The sequence below is a fragment of the Cucurbita pepo genome, chromosome LG19, assembly GCF_002806865.2.
Source record: "Cucurbita pepo subsp. pepo cultivar mu-cu-16 chromosome LG19, ASM280686v2, whole genome shotgun sequence".
Classification (NCBI taxonomy): domain Eukaryota; kingdom Viridiplantae; phylum Streptophyta; class Magnoliopsida; order Cucurbitales; family Cucurbitaceae; genus Cucurbita; species Cucurbita pepo.
Genome location: NC_036656.1, coordinates 2,452,452 through 2,469,691, shown reverse-complemented (window position 1 = coordinate 2,469,691; position 17,240 = coordinate 2,452,452). Strand labels below are relative to the sequence as shown.

Genomic DNA, 17,240 nt, shown 5'->3' with positions numbered 1-17,240 from the left:
TTTTAAAAGAGCATTTTCAATTAAGCAATCTGATAAATAAAATATTAAAAAAAAAAAAACACTTGCGCTATATCTACTCAAAAGTATTTAAATAAATAAAATATATATAAAAAACACTTGCCCTCCGATTAGAGAGGAAAACGACATCGGTTGGAGAGAAGAACCTTGAGGGGAAGTTCGAAAAGAAAAACTCAAAAGAGAACAATATCGGCTAGCAATAAAGCTTGAGCTATTACAAATAGTATCAAAGCCAAACACCGGATGGTGTGCCAACGAGTATACTGAGCCCCAAAGGGGGTTGAATTGTGAGATCCCATATCGATTGGAGAGAGGAACGAGTGCTAGCGAAGACGCTGAGACACAAAGAGGTGAATTGTGAGATCTCACATTGATTGGAGAAGGAAACAAAACATTCTTGTTAAGAGTGTGTAAACATTTCCCTAGCATATGCATTTTAAAAATCTTGAGGCAAAGTCCCGATAAAAAAAAATCCAAAGAGAACAATATTTGCTAATGGTGGACTTGACTGGAGTGGTCGCTCCTATTAAAAAAAAAATGTTCAAATTAAACCAAACCGACCCAAAATGCTCTAAAAAGTTCGATATGGCTCTCTCAATTGACTTTGCACCTGCATAAAGAACCCAAAACCACACATTCTTTTGAAAAACAATGGCAAGAAACATGATTTCCTGCATTGTAGAAGTGATTTAAAACCACAAACTCCTTCCTTTTAGGATTATATCTGCACATAGCCTCAAGTAAGGAACTTCAACACAAGGCAACACTGAACTTGCTATTCCAAACATTTTCGTTTAAAACTATACTCAACTCGAGAATAGGTCGGTCTAAGTCGAAAGCACACGAGTTTCTCAGACTCCAGCAGTCAAAAGAAAAGATCAGGCCTATGAAAAGTTCTTGGAGAATAGGATTTCCAGCTTCTCAAATTTCATCTCATAGATGCAGAAATGAATGCTTAGTAGAACATGATGTACTTTATCATTGAAGACATCTAAAACTAAACCATATGTTGGAAGGCAGGCCAAACTTGGGAAACTAACTTAATTAAAACAAGTATACAATTAAAGAACACAGCTCAAGAACAGATACTAGTATCTCAAAAATTTCTAGCCTAATCCTTTAGCATACACCAAAAATATTAGCTTTTCCTAGAGACGCATTTCTCTCACAAAATTGGATATGCAGTAAACAATGACTACAGACACTAAAATGAGACAAACTTCAGGATCGTTCAATTACTTGTTTGGGATTTCTTCTCGCGATTATCTTTAACTATTTGCTCGAACTCCTTTTTACTCATAGCTACGACACCCTTGAGATAGTCGAACACCGTAAGCCTGATGCTGCAGCATAAGAAATGAAGTAAAGAATCAATAGCTTGGACAGTACATACAGACGGACAATTACAAGCGAGAAATTAATTCAATCAAGTTGCATAGGTGTATATGACCATCAAGGGAAGTAAAGGTTTACTAGCTCATAGCTGCATGTGATGGTAACGCCAGTAAAAAAGCTTAATCACTCCCAAAAAATTAATAATAATAATAATAATAAAGAAGAAAGAAAGAAAGAAAAAGAGAGGGCATCATATTAGTATTGATCATCAATGGTAATCAGTTCTCAAAACCTCGGTTCAAATGGGCTACAAGCAAGCTTTAAAAACAAGGCCCCTAGATCCATGCCTGACTTTGGCAAATGGAGCAAATCAGTGGGGGATTATACATCATGGTACCATTATCCCTTGAATAGAAATTATGTCATTCAACAGATTAAATCCTCATAACATGGACTTCCCATTCTCAGAAACAAAAAAACAATATCAGATAAATACTCTGGACTTTCAAATATCAAAATCACGAAGAAAGTAGACGTTTAAAATTCATGGCAAAAATTCATTGTGAGTGCATACTGCATGTTCAATTCAAGGGAAACAATAAAATGCATACTGGGTAGAAACATCCTTATATGGAGCGGTGGAAGCATTTATAAGTACACAATAGGAGAGAATGCCAACCTACTGGCTGGAAGGGTTTTCAAAGCATTTGCAACAAAACCCCTGTACAAGCCAACGACTCCATCTTGTTCAACGATACCTGCATCAGAGATGTCAACCAAGATGATTCTTTCCACCAAATTTCAACTCTTTATATTAACAAATCAATGTCTATGCAAAGCTTTAAAAGATAAGTTTCATTCCTGCCTTCCATTTAACTAATGCCCATTCCATTACCTGAGAACGCTTCCAAAACTGTCTTGTAAGGTGTGCCCCTCATTTGCATCTGTCTTCTCACAGTGTCCAAAGGATAACACGTTAGTGTAGCACAGGAAGCTGATATCAAGGCACTTAGTAGAGATGTTTGAGGTCTCTTTTGAACATTCTCAGGTAAAGATTTCTTCAATCTGTATGTAAAAAGAAAAAGAAAAAAAAAAAAAAAAAAAAAAAAGAACTATTTATATCAGGTCTTAAATTCCATGCAATGGTACATAGGGAAGCTCCGATGAACTCACAAGTCAAACATGCAGAAGTTTACAGCAATGTAAGGAGCTATGCTAATAAGGGAAGGTCCAAGACCATAGTAGAATGATGCAATGCCTTCCTCTTTTAGCATATTCAAGGCAACCTGAAAATGATACAGTTTTCATCTTGATATGGAATTTAACTCTAATAATTGGAACAAGCTAGTTAATAATACCTCAGACATAGTTCGATAACCTGGTTCAACTGCCAACCGTAACCTTAGTACATCTAGTGGGTATGTAATCTACAAGAAAACAAATAGCACCATCTAGAAAAATTGTAATGATATATCACAATGAATGAGATAACAAAATGGAGAAGATAAATAAATCTATTTTTAACTCCGTAGGTTGAATTAATTAAAATTCTTATCTAATAATTATATCAATTAAAACCGTAAACATTCATAAGTTAATTAATTTTAGAACTTTTTATTACGATTTCATTTCATTTTAAAACTGTTAATGCTAATCTCCACGTGTGTAAACTTTTGACAAAGATTTAACATAATATTAGAGGAAAATGTTATCCAAATTGGTAGTAGCGGTTTTTATTAATATGAGCAATTTTTCATCCTCTTTTTTTCTCTACTTATTTAGGAAGAATTACATGCTAACTTTTCTTCCTACCATCATAGGATTTTGGGGGGAAAATATTTTTATTTAGGCATTTTTTGAGTTAATTTTAAATGGAATCAAGTGAAAATAGTTATAAATAGTATACTTTTTTATCAATAAAAAAAAAAAAGATAAATCTAATTTTAAGGATTTAATGGATACAACTATATTTAATAGTTTAGAATTTTAATTGTTCAACATGCAAAATTAGGAGTATAAATTGATTTTCCCTTCATTTTATATGTATTACCAGAACATAGGCATTGATTTTTTTGGAATGCATGGATATCAACGTCAAGGATATTACTGATGTCCGAAAATACAAAAGCAGAGCATAATTGTGGGGCATTTCTTACAAAAGTAGATGTCATGCCAGCACAAGCACCTGCAGCAAGTCTTCCACGCACAGATAGCTCATCATCTTTCCCCTTAAAGAGTTTCTGTCAGTTCAGAAATTAGAAAGCGCATAAGAACCAAATGTAACGAAGTGGGTGTTATGCAACATTTAAAGCTTCCTTGTAGTGTAGGACATACCTTGTACATTTCATAAGAAAAAAGCTGGACAGCGCTATAAGGTATAACTCGTATGACCTGAAATATTCGAAAAGGAACTATGACGAAATCATAACTCAATATCTTCATCAGTACAGCAGAAGAAAGTCAAATTTTACACCACCAAGAACCAGCAGGTAATTTTAGAACAAATACCTGAGGGAGGTTGCCTTTCCAGTAACCTTTAACTCCTTCATTCTGACCTATAGCTGTTATAGCCTGCAGTTAAACGTAAGTTAGGACAAAACATGAAAACATGAGGATTTTTTCATAATGATAGAAGATAACATATGAACCTAGTGAACAACATAACTCCGAAATNTTTTTTTTTTTTTTTTTTTTTTTTTTTTTTTTTTTTTTTTTTGTAGACTACCAATCTTATCAAAATTCTCTGTCATTACTATCAATTTATAATTGGAAATTTAGAATAAATTTGAGATAGTGTGCCTCTTCCCCATTCTCAACCGTGAATGCCCTATCTATGCCACTGGTTTATCCATTCTTACTCTTTCAATTGCCAGAATTTGGATCAAATATGTTCCAAGCCCACTGATTAAGATGTTGAAATCCTCTAAAACAAACGTCACAAGAGTCAATTTAACTAGGATTGAAAAGGGGTCTTCCATGCTCTCTTTAGGAGATAAGAATAGGACAATGGTCCTAAATGAGTTTCGTCACTGCAAATTGGCAAATACCAAGTGGCAATAATCCACGGATTTCAACATGCAAATTGGCAAAAAGATCTTCATTTTCCAACTAACTACGTGACACCCTAAAATTATTCCTAATGTTCATCATCTACTTGCTACGTTTTAGCTCGAGGTGCTCCCAGACAACATTAGGCTTGGCTATTTGAAAGTTTTAAGCCATAAATTCTAGCAATCCCACAAGTATCGTCACGTTATAATGCTACAAGTCTACAACAGCTAATGGGGCAACGCAAGAGGATCAATAACGTGTGAGAAACTCTGCCTCCAAAGCTATAAACAACAACCATCCTTAACCATACCTCGATGAAACCAATTGCTTTCTTAGTGCCTTCTTGCGCTACTCGTACACCATGAGTCTGCAAGTAAGAAAAAAAAAAAAAATCGAACTATCAAGTGAAAATTTAATATAAAATGATAGCACGGGGTTCTATGTTCAAGTTACCCATGCTCTTCTTATCTCACTACGCATTAGTAGCCCACATATTAAGATTCTAAGACCTCAAACATTTGACTCTATGTAACCCCAACTCAAATAAAATTATGTTCCACAAGAATGAACTCAACAAAAGCAAATAGTTTCGAATTGGTCAATTTTGCAAGACAGTAGAAACTTAGCAGTTCCCTTTCGTCATGCAAGAAGCAATTCCATAATCAGGTCAAACAGGCTCTGGAATTAAAAAAATTAGGCGTACAGGATACAATTGACGGTGTTAATATGAGACTAACCTTATTCAAGAACGAGCAAAAAGATGAACTAAACAAAGACAGAAAACAACGACGCCATTAGCCTCGAAGATAACCGCAAGCAAAACATGAAAACAGTTCATAAAAAACCTGCATAAGAAGCTTGATGCGGTCGAGAGGAGCCGTCATGGTCTTCGCAGAAGCACCGGCGATGGCGGCTGCGGTAAAGACCGCGGCCTTGTCGGGCACCAAACCAAGTAAAGCCTGTGGATGCGTGAGTAGCTGAGACAGAGACGGAGCGAACTCGTGTTGGTCTCTCTTTTCCACAACCGAAACGCACGCAAATTTGCATCGAAGGCGACGGCAATCGGCCACCGGCATAGGGGAGAGCTGAGCGTTATTGCTCCATAATCCATCGGAGAAATCAGGCGGAGATTGAAGAGAGGCTCTGAGGGTTGGGATATTCCGCCATACCAATGCAGCGTTGCCTTCGTTTGTCGCGGGTTTCGCCATGGGAGAGAGATCTGTTTATTGAAGAGGGAGCATGAAAAGGATAAGGTACGCGGGAGCGACAACAAAATGGAAATTTGTTTTCAATTTTTTGGAGCGATTCAATTGATATATCTCCTTCCAAATATAAAAAAAAAAAATAATAATAATGATTATATATCCACCATTATTATTTCTTTTAATTGAATTAAAATTTAAATACGCTAACTTAATAAAAAATAATAATCCACAATTTTCAACTTTTAATTTAAAAATATTCATAAACTTTTAGAACTAATCCTTAAATAAAGAAAAAAAATTCATTGCTAATATTTTGTTTTAAATTTTTTATTAATGTCTTTTAAATTTTTTAAAAAATTCAAAAATATCATTTACCGTTAGAGTTAGTATTATATCTAAAGCAACATTAATAATAAAAATATTTTTTTTAGATAAATTGTAAAATTCATTGGTATTTTTATTAAAAATTAAATTAATATAAAATTTTATGCTAATTAATTTTGTATAATTTAACGTTTTGGAGTAATTTTAAATACAAAAAATTGATTTTAAACTAGTAATGTGACGATGATTCCATCGTGGTATTGAATTAGATATAAGATATTTAACGATTCCGTCCCAACCAACTCAAATATGGGTATAAAGTCATCTTTTTATTCATTAAAATTATAATCATCTTTATAAAAAACACCACGAAACTTCGAAAAATGCCACAGAGAGGAGAGAGAAAACCCATCGAAAAAATGCGCATAATCGGGTGAAGAAGAAGGATCCATTGGAGCTGAGTCCACCTGAACCGAATACTCGAGGCCCAAACCACCCTTGGTCCAACCCGCATTTAACTTGAGGCTCAAGTCTAACAGCCTATAGTGATCCAGCCCGCAGACGCAACCTGCACCCACTCTCCAACCAAAACCCAATCTAGTAGCCATGGTTCAGCTCAACCAATCCGAGACCAGATGATATGGAATGGAAATCACTACAAGGGGAGTAAGATTCAAATTACCTTGTTGATCAAATATCTCAAGGCAAGAATATTGTTTGAGATTCGAATCACTTCACAAGCAAGATCGATCATATCTAGCTTGAATGATTCTTGTCTATTTAGTATCTCAATGCAAGAACACTTATTTGAGATTCGAATCACTCCACAAGCAAGATTGATTAAGTCGAGCTTGAGTGATTCTGCATACAACCTAAAACTACATAGAATTGGAAAGAAACTTAGTCATTGGCTAAAAAAAAAAACACAAATGCTCCTATTAATATATTTTCCAAACCTCCCTACAAATACAACATTCATGTCTTTATATAGCCTCAAAATGAAACTACTAAAGGTTGTCCAGAGTTGTAATATTCATACTTAGGAGGCATAATTAACCATGATGTAATTGTAAAATTAAAAGTCTTTAAATACATTAATGAAATACAATAAATCTAAATTACTCTAAATTGTAATCCACCCAAAATTTATAACATGAAACTTTATTTTTCTTCAATGTGACGTGAATGGAAATTTCTTTTGATAATTTCAACAATATTTTCTTCACATTTTCATTGAAGTATATTGTATGATTGATGTCTTTTGGTTCATATCACTAGACCCACGGTCCAATCGAACCGCCCTGCAGCCAAGCGCCTTCGGACTTTGCATATACTGACTAATGACTCCAATTTCATTTTTGAATTTATTCGGTTGGTCCATGTAGGACTCTCTGTTTAACTCTCCGTCCAGGAAAACATTCTTCATATCGATCTGCCAAAATTTCGGAGGAACCTGTACGATAGTGATCTTCGCCACTGGACTAAACGTTTCATCATAGTCTAGTCCATCGAGCTACATATTGAGTCTTGTATCTTTGGATTGATCCATCCGAGAAACACATTATTTCGTAAGCCCGCTTGCAAGAGATTGATTTGATATATTCTGGTCTTGGTTCTAGTTCCCAATTTTAATTTTGCTCCTGGGCTGTAATTTCTTCCTTCATTGCTTTCTGCCAAATCGAGTTTTGTGATGCTTCTTCACATGTCTCTGGCTCATTAACTCCGTCTTCTACAATAGCTACATTGACATATTCTGGATTTGACTTTTGGATTATTTTTTACTGTCTAAGTTGTTGAGGTGCCATTTTCTTTTCACCAAGTTCGCTTGGTTGAGTCACTTCTTGTTCATCAACATCAGTGTCACTCAAATCTCTAGGCACATCAGCATTTAAGCAAATGTGTATAGTTTGCTCTCCGTCTTTTATGGAAGAATTTCTTCAGTGTTGTCCAAGCATGGTACTACTTACTTTTCTAAGGGCCACCCCTCTTCCATTACACTACTCTGATCATCAATCATGTGGTTTGAGCATCCTGAATAAATGATTCAGGCATCATCGTAATCGATATGTTCTCCCATCATCACTATGAGCGCTAACTCGTCTTCTTCTAGGGCACATATTGCCTCTACATCTATTACTCCTCCATCTCTATGTTGGAGGATGCCACATTGATTTCGAGAGATTTTTTCATGGACCAACAATCTCTGGACATGTGGCCCTTCTTCTTGCAATTGTAGCAAATACCTTCAAATCTCTTCCCTTGAGAGTTATTGTTGTCGTTCTTCTGGGCTCTCCCTGGTTGTGCAGTTCCTTGGTGGTTTTTTCCTTTGTCACCATTTATGTTTTCACGTTTGGTAGACGGCTTATTGTGGCTCCGACTTTCATTTGTGTAAAGTGCTTCTTCTTCACCCTTTTGATTGGCTAAAATTTTTTCAAACTCTATAAGTGATGGTTGAGCAGGCCATCTGGCCTTGTACAGAACTAATGAAGCTTTTATATTCTGGTCGCAATCCGTGGATAATGATTCTCTTCATTCGAGATTCTCCAATGGTACACTTCGAGTCTAGTTTAGTAATCTCCCGGCAGATCGACTTGACCTTGTGGAAGTACTGAGTAATCGTCATGTCACGTTGTGAAATTGACAACAACTTGTTCTCCAGAAGTTGTAGCCTTATATCGTTCTTCTTTGAGAACATCATCACGAACGTGTCCCATGCTTCTTTCGGTGTCTTGTCATTCCAAATGTGCTCTAACATCTCTTCTCTGATTGTGGTCTTCAAGAAAAACATTGTTTTGCCTGCTTTGGTTCTCCATTTGCGCAAGGCATCATTAGAATCATCCTCTGGCGGCGTAGTTTCACTCAAACCAACGATCTCCCAAAGATCATGTCTTTGTAAAGAGGACATCATGCATGTTGCTCCCGTGTTGTAGTTGTTGTTGTTGTTGAGTTTCTTGATTTCTCCAACGATTTGGAAATCACCCATCGTATTGGCAATACCTCAGTAATACAAAACAAACTCTTTCGACACAAGACATGTAGAGTCACAGACTACTCACGACACAAAATAAATTCACTCACTAGTAATCTCAAAAAATTGTTTCTGACGTGGAAGATCAGACAGAGTTGCAACCACAAAGCATACTAAGAATTCCAAGAGATCACAACCTACACCAACCTCACTCTGATACCAGATTGTTGAACACAACTCTATGTGGGAAACACTCGCACACTTTATTAAGACCAATCGACATATTACAAGACAAAATTACTTTGTATTTGTTGGGATAAAAACATAGGTTGCGTGAAGGTAGTTACAGTACAGGCCACACAATTTATTTGTGAAATTTCTCAACCTTTCATCTAAAATATTTTTTTTTTCTCGAAAATATATAAATCTTTTTATTAAAATATCTCTTTGTTTCCCCTAAAATAATTAGATATATTTATTTCTAAAATACCTAAATCATTTTCCTAACATAAATATAGAATGGGCTAATAGGTTTGACCCTTTCCGGGATGATATTTGAACATCCATCACATAACTTTCCATGACAACACATAACATGACATTTCATTTCATTCATAGTGTAGCGTAATGGATATCACAAACATACATCACATGTCAATACAAAGAGCATATAAGCATCACATAAATAATATAGTACATGCAGGAACCACAAGGCATTCACCATCATACATCAATCAATCATCTAACTCCAATAGTAAGGTCACTTGCTCGGTTGGGCTTGGCCGATGTTACTAATTACTCTGTAGCTGTACAGAGAACTATACTTCGACATTAAATCTCACCTATATGGATCCATATCTCGTACTTATGGCATATCAATGTCTTAATCTAGTTAAAGATGATCATAATTTCTAATATAAGTCATAAAACTATTTTAATCGAGTAAATGAGAGTTTTACCGACCTCAATAGCCTTAAATAAGGTAAAAAATGGGGTTGAAAACTTGGGCAATGGTATAAAATTTGTATATTGAGTCGTTTAAGCCAAGCCATCGAGCCGAGACAAAAGTGAGGCGTAAAGTCGAGCCAATTGTGCTGTCAAGCTGAGCCGACGTGGGAATGAGGCGGGTCATCACTCGGGCCAAACCGCACTGGGTTGACATGTTGCGGGCTGGACTTATGAGCCGTGGACGCAGCAGCAACATGGGTCACCCGTAACAAAGGCCCGAGGACGAAACGAGTGGCCAAAATTCACTCAATCTCACCACCCACCCGATTGCAGTTGATTTCTTAAGCCTTGATTCATGTTTAACCATGACTACCCAACTCATGAGCCAGGCCTAGACGCAACCCAAGCTTAGACCATGCAACTCAGCCCAAACTCGTATTCAGCTCGTTTGACATGATTGGCTTGGTCAGCTCTCGAGCAGTACCTTCGGTTTGTTGGCTTCACTGCAGTCGTCCAACTTCAATCGACTCAGATCACATTGTTTAGCTTCGGTTCACGCATGCACTAAACCCATAGTCGTACCTCAAAAGTATTTTAACGAGCTCACCCAGTAGGTTTATGTGACAATTCTATCATAGTAAACGAGATATATGATTAATGTTCCTTTTCTTTTCTGTTGGTTTCAACTACGTGAGCATGCACTAACCCATAGTCTGACCTAATGAGTATTTTAACGAGCTCACCTAGTAGGTCTATGTTATAATTTTATCATAGTAACCAGATATATGACTAATGTTCCTTTCTTTTCTATCGGTTTCAGCTATGTGAGCATGTACTAACTCACAGTCTGACCTCATGAGTATTTTAACGAGCTTACCTAGTAGGTGTATGTGACAATTTATCATAGTAAACGAGATATATGATTAATGTTCCTTTCTTTTCTGTCGGTTTCAGCTACGTGAGCATGCACTAACCCATAGTCTAACCTCATGAGTATTTTAACGAGCTCACCTAGTAGGTCTATGTGACAATTCTATCATAGTAACGAGATATATGAATAATGTTCCATTCTTATGATATACATGAAAATTCAAGACAACTTTACCATGGGGCCAATTTTGAAATTCAAAAGAATTTAATTACAAGTCCCTCTTATTTTTGGTTTTTGCAATTTGGTCCTTCATCTCAAGGAGACTTCAAGAGAATTCTTCTAGATTGGATTTCCAAATTGGGGATATTGATACCATCTGTGGAAAAAAAAACCATTAGTAATATTGTTAATTAATTATAATTTCCGACCAAAGATAATTCTAACTACTTGAACGATAAAAGTACTTAAAGTTCGAACACGTGCTGAATCTCTATACAATCCAAATACGAGCGAGACAAATTCAGGTTTCGAAACAAGTTTTTCTAAGGCTGTATCCGTGTTGATTGGGTTGAGTTGGGAAAATCTTTTGGACCAACTTGAAATTCACGTAGGTCCGGTTGGGTTGAGTTGGGTTATCGAGTTACCCTAAGCCCTAAACTCTAAACTAAAATCTCATAAAATTCAAATATCAAACGTTCACAACTCACAATATATCACTAACATAAGTTATAAACGTCAAATATTTTTAATCTTCGTAAAAATCTAAAAAGTACGTTTGAGTTGTAACCCTATTTTCTTATTGGTCACCCAAAAAAAACCCCACCTGCCAACTGACCTAAATTTTTCGATTTTCTAAAAATTTAATCCAATCCAACTTTATGGTTTGGGTCGGATAGTCTAGATTGGTCAGATTCTCGAGCTATACGAACACCCATAAGTTCTATCTAATTCAAATAGAAACTAGACAAATCGAGACTCCTTTCGAAGCCGAAAAAGAGAAAAAAAAGTCACCTTGTTGAGTGTTGGAGACAAAGAAACAAGCCGCAATAATAACATAACATAACAGAAGAACAAGGCCTTTAATATAGTGAGAGGTTCCATCTTGTAAGGCGAAGGCTGTGGTAATAATGGCTAATCCAAGCGACGCCGTTTCCATGAGGTTGAAATTTAGATCCATATCCACTCCCATTGTCCAAGCAACGATCACACACAGTGGAATCTGCAATTAATTAATTAATTAATTAAGTAATTACCCATTCTTTTGGGGTCAGTTCCTGATATTTCAACCTTTTCTAGGGTTCCAAATTGAATTTTTATAGGGGCTTCAAATCTTCATTAATTACACATTCTTACCACAAAAAGTGCAATTTGTGTTGCTGACCCCAAAGCAACCCCCAAACTTATGTCCTGAAACAAAAACAAACATTTATATCGATTTCTATTCGTTAGGTCTTATGTTAATTTGAATGAAACACGACGAGCTTACCAACTTATTTTTTAAGGCAAAGATGATAGCTCCGGCGTGTTCGGCTGCATTCCCGACGATAGGGAGCAAGATTATGCTGAGGAAACTCACCGACAAATCCCAAGTAGTTGATGCTTCCTACGAAACAATGAGTTCAAATATCATCACTGGTCGCATACAGTCAAATCAAATACAATAATTATATGAAAGTAAAATAATTTAGATATTTTAAGAATAAAGTATTTAAAAAATGTCTTATAATTCTTATTGTGTTGAACTTTAGGTTATAATATGTTACAATATTTCATAAAAACTTTAGGTTAAAAAAGGCTTTAAATATATACATCTAAGTTTTACCTCAATTGTGTTGACAACGTATTCCGACAGCAAAGCAATCAGGAGTGTCATTCCTACAAGCCATGCAAATGCACTCCAGAATCCAATAACTGCCTCTTCTCCTGGTACGTCGTCGTTTTCATCCTCCTAATTTTTCAAAAATCCAATTAAAAATAATTTAATTTAATTTTTAAGGATTTTAATATATATTATAATCTGACCTGGGCTTCAAATGATTGGCGGTGAGTCCAGAGTTGGAAGACCAAGTAAGCAATGTAAGCCAAGAGCATAACGATGCTGCTGGCTCTGGACAGGTGGAGGGTGGAGGCGGCGGCTGCGACGGCGGAGGTGGTGGCGGCGTACCCAAATAATAACGGCAATAAATGGCACAGAAATGACAGCATCAGCATCAGTGAGTTCACATCTGCCTGTCTCTGTTAAAATTACAAAAATAAATACATAATTATTCAATTAATTTTTAATTAAAGTCAAAACTATGACCATTGACTTTTTCTTTTTTATTTTAATAATATAATTTCTAGCTTTTTTAACCCAATATAAACTCAAATTATGTCTTTTTACATAAATAACTAAAAAAAAAAAAAAAAAAAACCTCAATAAATACACTACAAAACTTTTATTACCTATTTTACCCCTCGTCTACCCAAAAATTAAAACTTTTCTTACCGAGTCATAACATTAATAATTTTAAAAACCCGCTAACCCAAATCTTAATTCCATATTTCTTTTAGTTAAGAGATCGAACCGTCAAACTTTTGAGATGATAATTAGTGTCTTATTCATTAATCTATGGTCAGATCAACCTATTATTTAAACTATATTATTAAAAAAATAAAAATAAGAGAGAGAAAGCTAGAGAGAGAGAGATTACTCTATCAAAAATTTGATGGGTTGATAGATTGGCAATGCCAGCAGAGAAGAGAGAGGTTCCAAGAACAAGAAGAAGGTTTGAAAGAACAGAGCCCAAAAGAGAATACTTCACCACTTCTATCTTTCCCTTTGTAAGTGCAAGAATTGCTATTATCATCTCTGTTGCATTCCCACACGTTGCATTCAAAAGCCCTCCAACTATATTCCATCCAATATCAATATTTTTTTAAAAAATTTTAATCATTAATTAACATTAACACGTTGCATTTGGTCCCAATAATCCTCCCCTCGAACAAAGTATATATCATAAAGTCTCATCTGAAGCTTATAAAGCTTTTGAACAACCTCTTCTTAATCGAGGCTCGACTCCCTCTTTGGAGCCCTCAAACAAAATACACTATTTATTCGACACTTGAGTCACTTTTGACTATACCTTCCAAATGGCTAAATTATAATTTAATTTCATAATAATGGAATAATAATTTACCTGTTGGACCAGTGTAATAAGCGATTTGCCTTTCACATCCGTATGGAAACAATAAGAAGAAAATAATAAATGAGTATAATATGGAAGAAAATTAATTTTAATTAATAAAATAAAATAAAATAAAATAAAATAAAAAGCTTACTCTGTCAGAAAGCTGACACGTTCAGCCAATGGCGTGAGGCCAAGCAAACTCAAAGCAAAAATCCAAGGCTAAATAATAATAATAATAATAAATGAATAATGAGTGTTTGTGATTAATGAAGAAACGACATGTAGTTTCACGGGATACTAACTCTTCCAAAGGCACAACTCTGAGCCAGAACGGCTAGCGGAATGGCAGGGAAGAGAACGGAAAGCTTAGTTCCCAAAAGGACCTCCTGAAGATGAGCGAGGAAGTTCCTAAGGCAGGGGAATTGGAGTTTGGAGACGAGGGTCAAATCGGACTTTATGCGGAGGGAAGAGGACGACATGTTGTGAGCTGTCCGAAGGCTTCGGCCATGGCCTTGTCGGTTCTCTTTGGTTAAGCACTTAACGCTGCCGTTCTCCAGTAGCCAAGGCTCTGTTTGGGAAGCCATGCCTTTTGGCCCTTATTATGGATCGGACACAACATTTATAGACTAATCATACAAACTACGAACCTTCCACGAACCTTCATACTACTCCATAAATTAGCTTCCTAATATGTAAGTGGGTCTCGGGTCGGGGTCGAGGTCAGGTTTAGATTCATTTAATATTAGCCAAGCGTTAAACGAGAGTTAAACTAAGTCTTAATTCAATAAAAATATACCAAATATCAATATTTATAAATATTATTTTCATATTAATTTTTACGTATTACAGATATATAGATATATAGATGTCGTTACTATTTTTTTTTTTAATTTTAGTTTCTCAAAATTTAACATAAATATTATTATTATTATTTTGTTCTCGGGTCTATTTCTTACTAATGTTTTCGATGACTTAAAAGCTTTTTTTTTTCCTTTATTATTTATTTTACTCACTATGAATATTAGAAAGAAAAAACATTTAATTTTTAATTTTACATCATAAATAAATTTATGATATATTTTACGTCATAAATTTATTTATTTATTTGTTTGCAATACAAAATCAAAAATGGAAATGAACTACAAACATGATACAACTTTCCAAATTTGCAAAGACCTATAAGAGAAATTCTCATTTTATTATGCCATTTTTTATTTCCATTTTCATGTCATGATAATGTTTTAATTATACAATAAATAAATATTTTTGCTTAGTCGTTGGAGACAGTGTTCGTCGAACTTATCGTTAGCAGTGTTCATCAAAATGGTACTCAAACTTGTTGTCGGGAGTATTTGTCGAAGTGGTTGCTCGTGATGGTAGCTATTTATGTTGGCAATGGACGACAACAACATCCTATTGAGATCGGTGGTGGTCATTGATAAGCCAAGTAGTGTAAGGATATTTTATTCATGACTTCATTGCCAAATTGACTTGTCTTAAATAAATTTTAAGAACGTAACAAAATCGTTGAAAATATTTTATTTATATTAAATTCTATATTTTTCGTGCAAAATTTAACCCATGAACATTATAAACTAAACCTTAACTAAGCCACTTTCGTTGTCGGTTTGCGGCAATGTACGATTACCAATATAATTTGGACACTTGTCCAAATGTTACCCACACTATAATACGTTGAGTTAGTATTTAGGGTTGGGTTGGGTTAATTTTCTGAAACAGTTCCTATGTTTCAGAATTATTGGACAAAATTTCAAGTTGACCTGAACTATGTTAGAATGTTACAATTCTCGCTCGTTAATGAAAAATTTATTTGTTTGAATTATTACCGATTGATGATATATTTTATTTAAGATTATATTGAATAAGTACGAAGGTGGATAAACAATTTTTTTTTTTTTTAATAATCCAACAACCAATCCAATCAACTCGAACTTTTAGGTTAGTCTAAAAAAATTACCTCAATCCAACTGGACGGACACGTACACCATTAATTTTCAACTTATCACTGTAAACTATCTTCATATAGAAATATATAGAGAGATATTAATGAAATTTAAAAGTAAAAACAAATAAATATAAATTAAAATGAGTGAAAATATTCAATAAAAGCCAATAAAAATAGAAAATCCACCTGCATTATACTAATTAAGAATGAGTTGAAGAATATTACTAAAAAAAATAAAAATAAATAAAAAAATTTATAGAAAAAATAAAGATTTGATATATTTGTCCAAATGTGTCACATTATCATGATCTCACTAATGGACATTATAAAGAAATTTCATGGAAGTTTCTTTGGGCTTTCAAATCGACCCCTCAATAATGTCCCTTTGTTTCATTTCCTCTAATTTGTTTTTCATTAATCATATTGAATTAAATTTTTAATGTGTATTTGTTAATTGGTGTGAGACCGTGTTTAAATATCGTTACTCGAATTATTATGATATTAAATACATTTTTTTATGTATATAGAATAAGGTGTCTTAATCATACATATTTTGTAGTAACGTAAAAAATTAGAAAGAAAAAAAGTATGGGAAATTGTCCCACGTTGCCTAAGTTGAGAAGTGGGGAGTTGACCTCTATTGTAACTCCCGAGCTTAGGAGGTATTAACGACCCTTGTTTTTCTTTCTAAGATTCAAAATACGTGCATATAATAAGATCATGTCATGAGATATTATTGTAGGCCGAGGAGACTGAGACTCAAGTCGATGAAGAAGGAAATCATGTTCGGGATAGTTGTGAGAAAAAACGGTCAAGGTCAACATAATTTTGCCGCTACCGGTATGAATAATGGGACAAAACAAGAAAGAGGAAGACACAAAAGATGAAAAGGGAAAAAAGAGAAGAAGTTAGGGTTTTGAAAGAGGGAAGTCAGCCACCTCAAATTCGTAGTTGAAGATCGTCCAAGGCAAGTAACTTCAAATCGAGACTCCTTTCGGTGCTCGAGGAAAAGTTTGGGTGGTGGATTCGTCCATTCCGATAAGAAATCTCGAGAATGAAATAAGGTTTCTTGAGAAAAACTCAAACAAAAATTGGAGGACTTGAATTCGAACCAGCTATCCATACGCAACTCGAATCACGCAAAATCGAACCGCATCCAACAAATCGTCTTGACCCAACCGCTCTGACCCAGCGACTCGCGACTGCGCAGGATTTCTGTGCGTGGTACGCGTGAATGGAAGACTCGTGTAGCCTTCCCCTGGCTCGTTGATATTTGATGCAATGCGCATGATATGTCATTTTTTCTTCGTTTGGCCTTCGTTTGTTAGTTTTTCGCTCCAGTTTTAGTATTGACCTTACTTTTATGTGAATTAGGACCCATCAA

The 17,240-nt window shown here is 35.1% G+C and overlaps 2 protein-coding genes across 3 annotated transcripts; both read right to left on the bottom strand.

Annotated features, from left to right (window-relative positions):
• Nucleotides 1–931: 931 nt before the first annotated feature.
• Nucleotides 932–5,700, bottom strand: LOC111782286 (probable envelope ADP,ATP carrier protein, chloroplastic). Its single transcript, XM_023663137.1, has 10 exons — nucleotides 5,250–5,700; nucleotides 4,715–4,771; nucleotides 3,862–3,924; nucleotides 3,688–3,744; nucleotides 3,510–3,593; nucleotides 2,712–2,780; nucleotides 2,527–2,639; nucleotides 2,249–2,418; nucleotides 2,033–2,111; nucleotides 932–1,361 (listed from the first exon to the last, which is right to left on the bottom strand). Exons 1-10 carry the CDS (start codon nucleotides 5,610–5,612, stop codon nucleotides 1,250–1,252), a joined length of 1,167 nt encoding a protein of 388 aa, XP_023518905.1. The 5' UTR covers nucleotides 5,613–5,700; the 3' UTR covers nucleotides 932–1,249.
• A 5,199-nt stretch (nucleotides 5,701–10,899) lies between these two features.
• Nucleotides 10,900–14,496, bottom strand: LOC111781167 (vacuolar cation/proton exchanger 3-like). Of its 2 annotated transcripts, none has more exons than XM_023661620.1 (10): nucleotides 14,193–14,496; nucleotides 14,042–14,109; nucleotides 13,900–13,928; nucleotides 13,414–13,610; nucleotides 12,743–12,955; nucleotides 12,543–12,668; nucleotides 12,207–12,323; nucleotides 12,074–12,127; nucleotides 11,732–11,939; nucleotides 10,900–11,096 (listed from the first exon to the last, which is right to left on the bottom strand). In XM_023661620.1, the coding sequence occupies exons 1-10, from the start codon at nucleotides 14,472–14,474 to the stop codon at nucleotides 11,035–11,037; spliced, it is 1,356 nt and encodes a 451-aa protein (XP_023517388.1). In that variant the 5' UTR covers nucleotides 14,475–14,496; the 3' UTR covers nucleotides 10,900–11,034. The 2 variants fall into 2 exon arrangements, with proteins under 2 accessions (XP_023517388.1, XP_023517389.1); XM_023661621.1 differs by having other exon boundaries at nucleotides 13,414–13,571.
• Nucleotides 14,497–17,240: the final 2,744 nt, after the last annotated feature.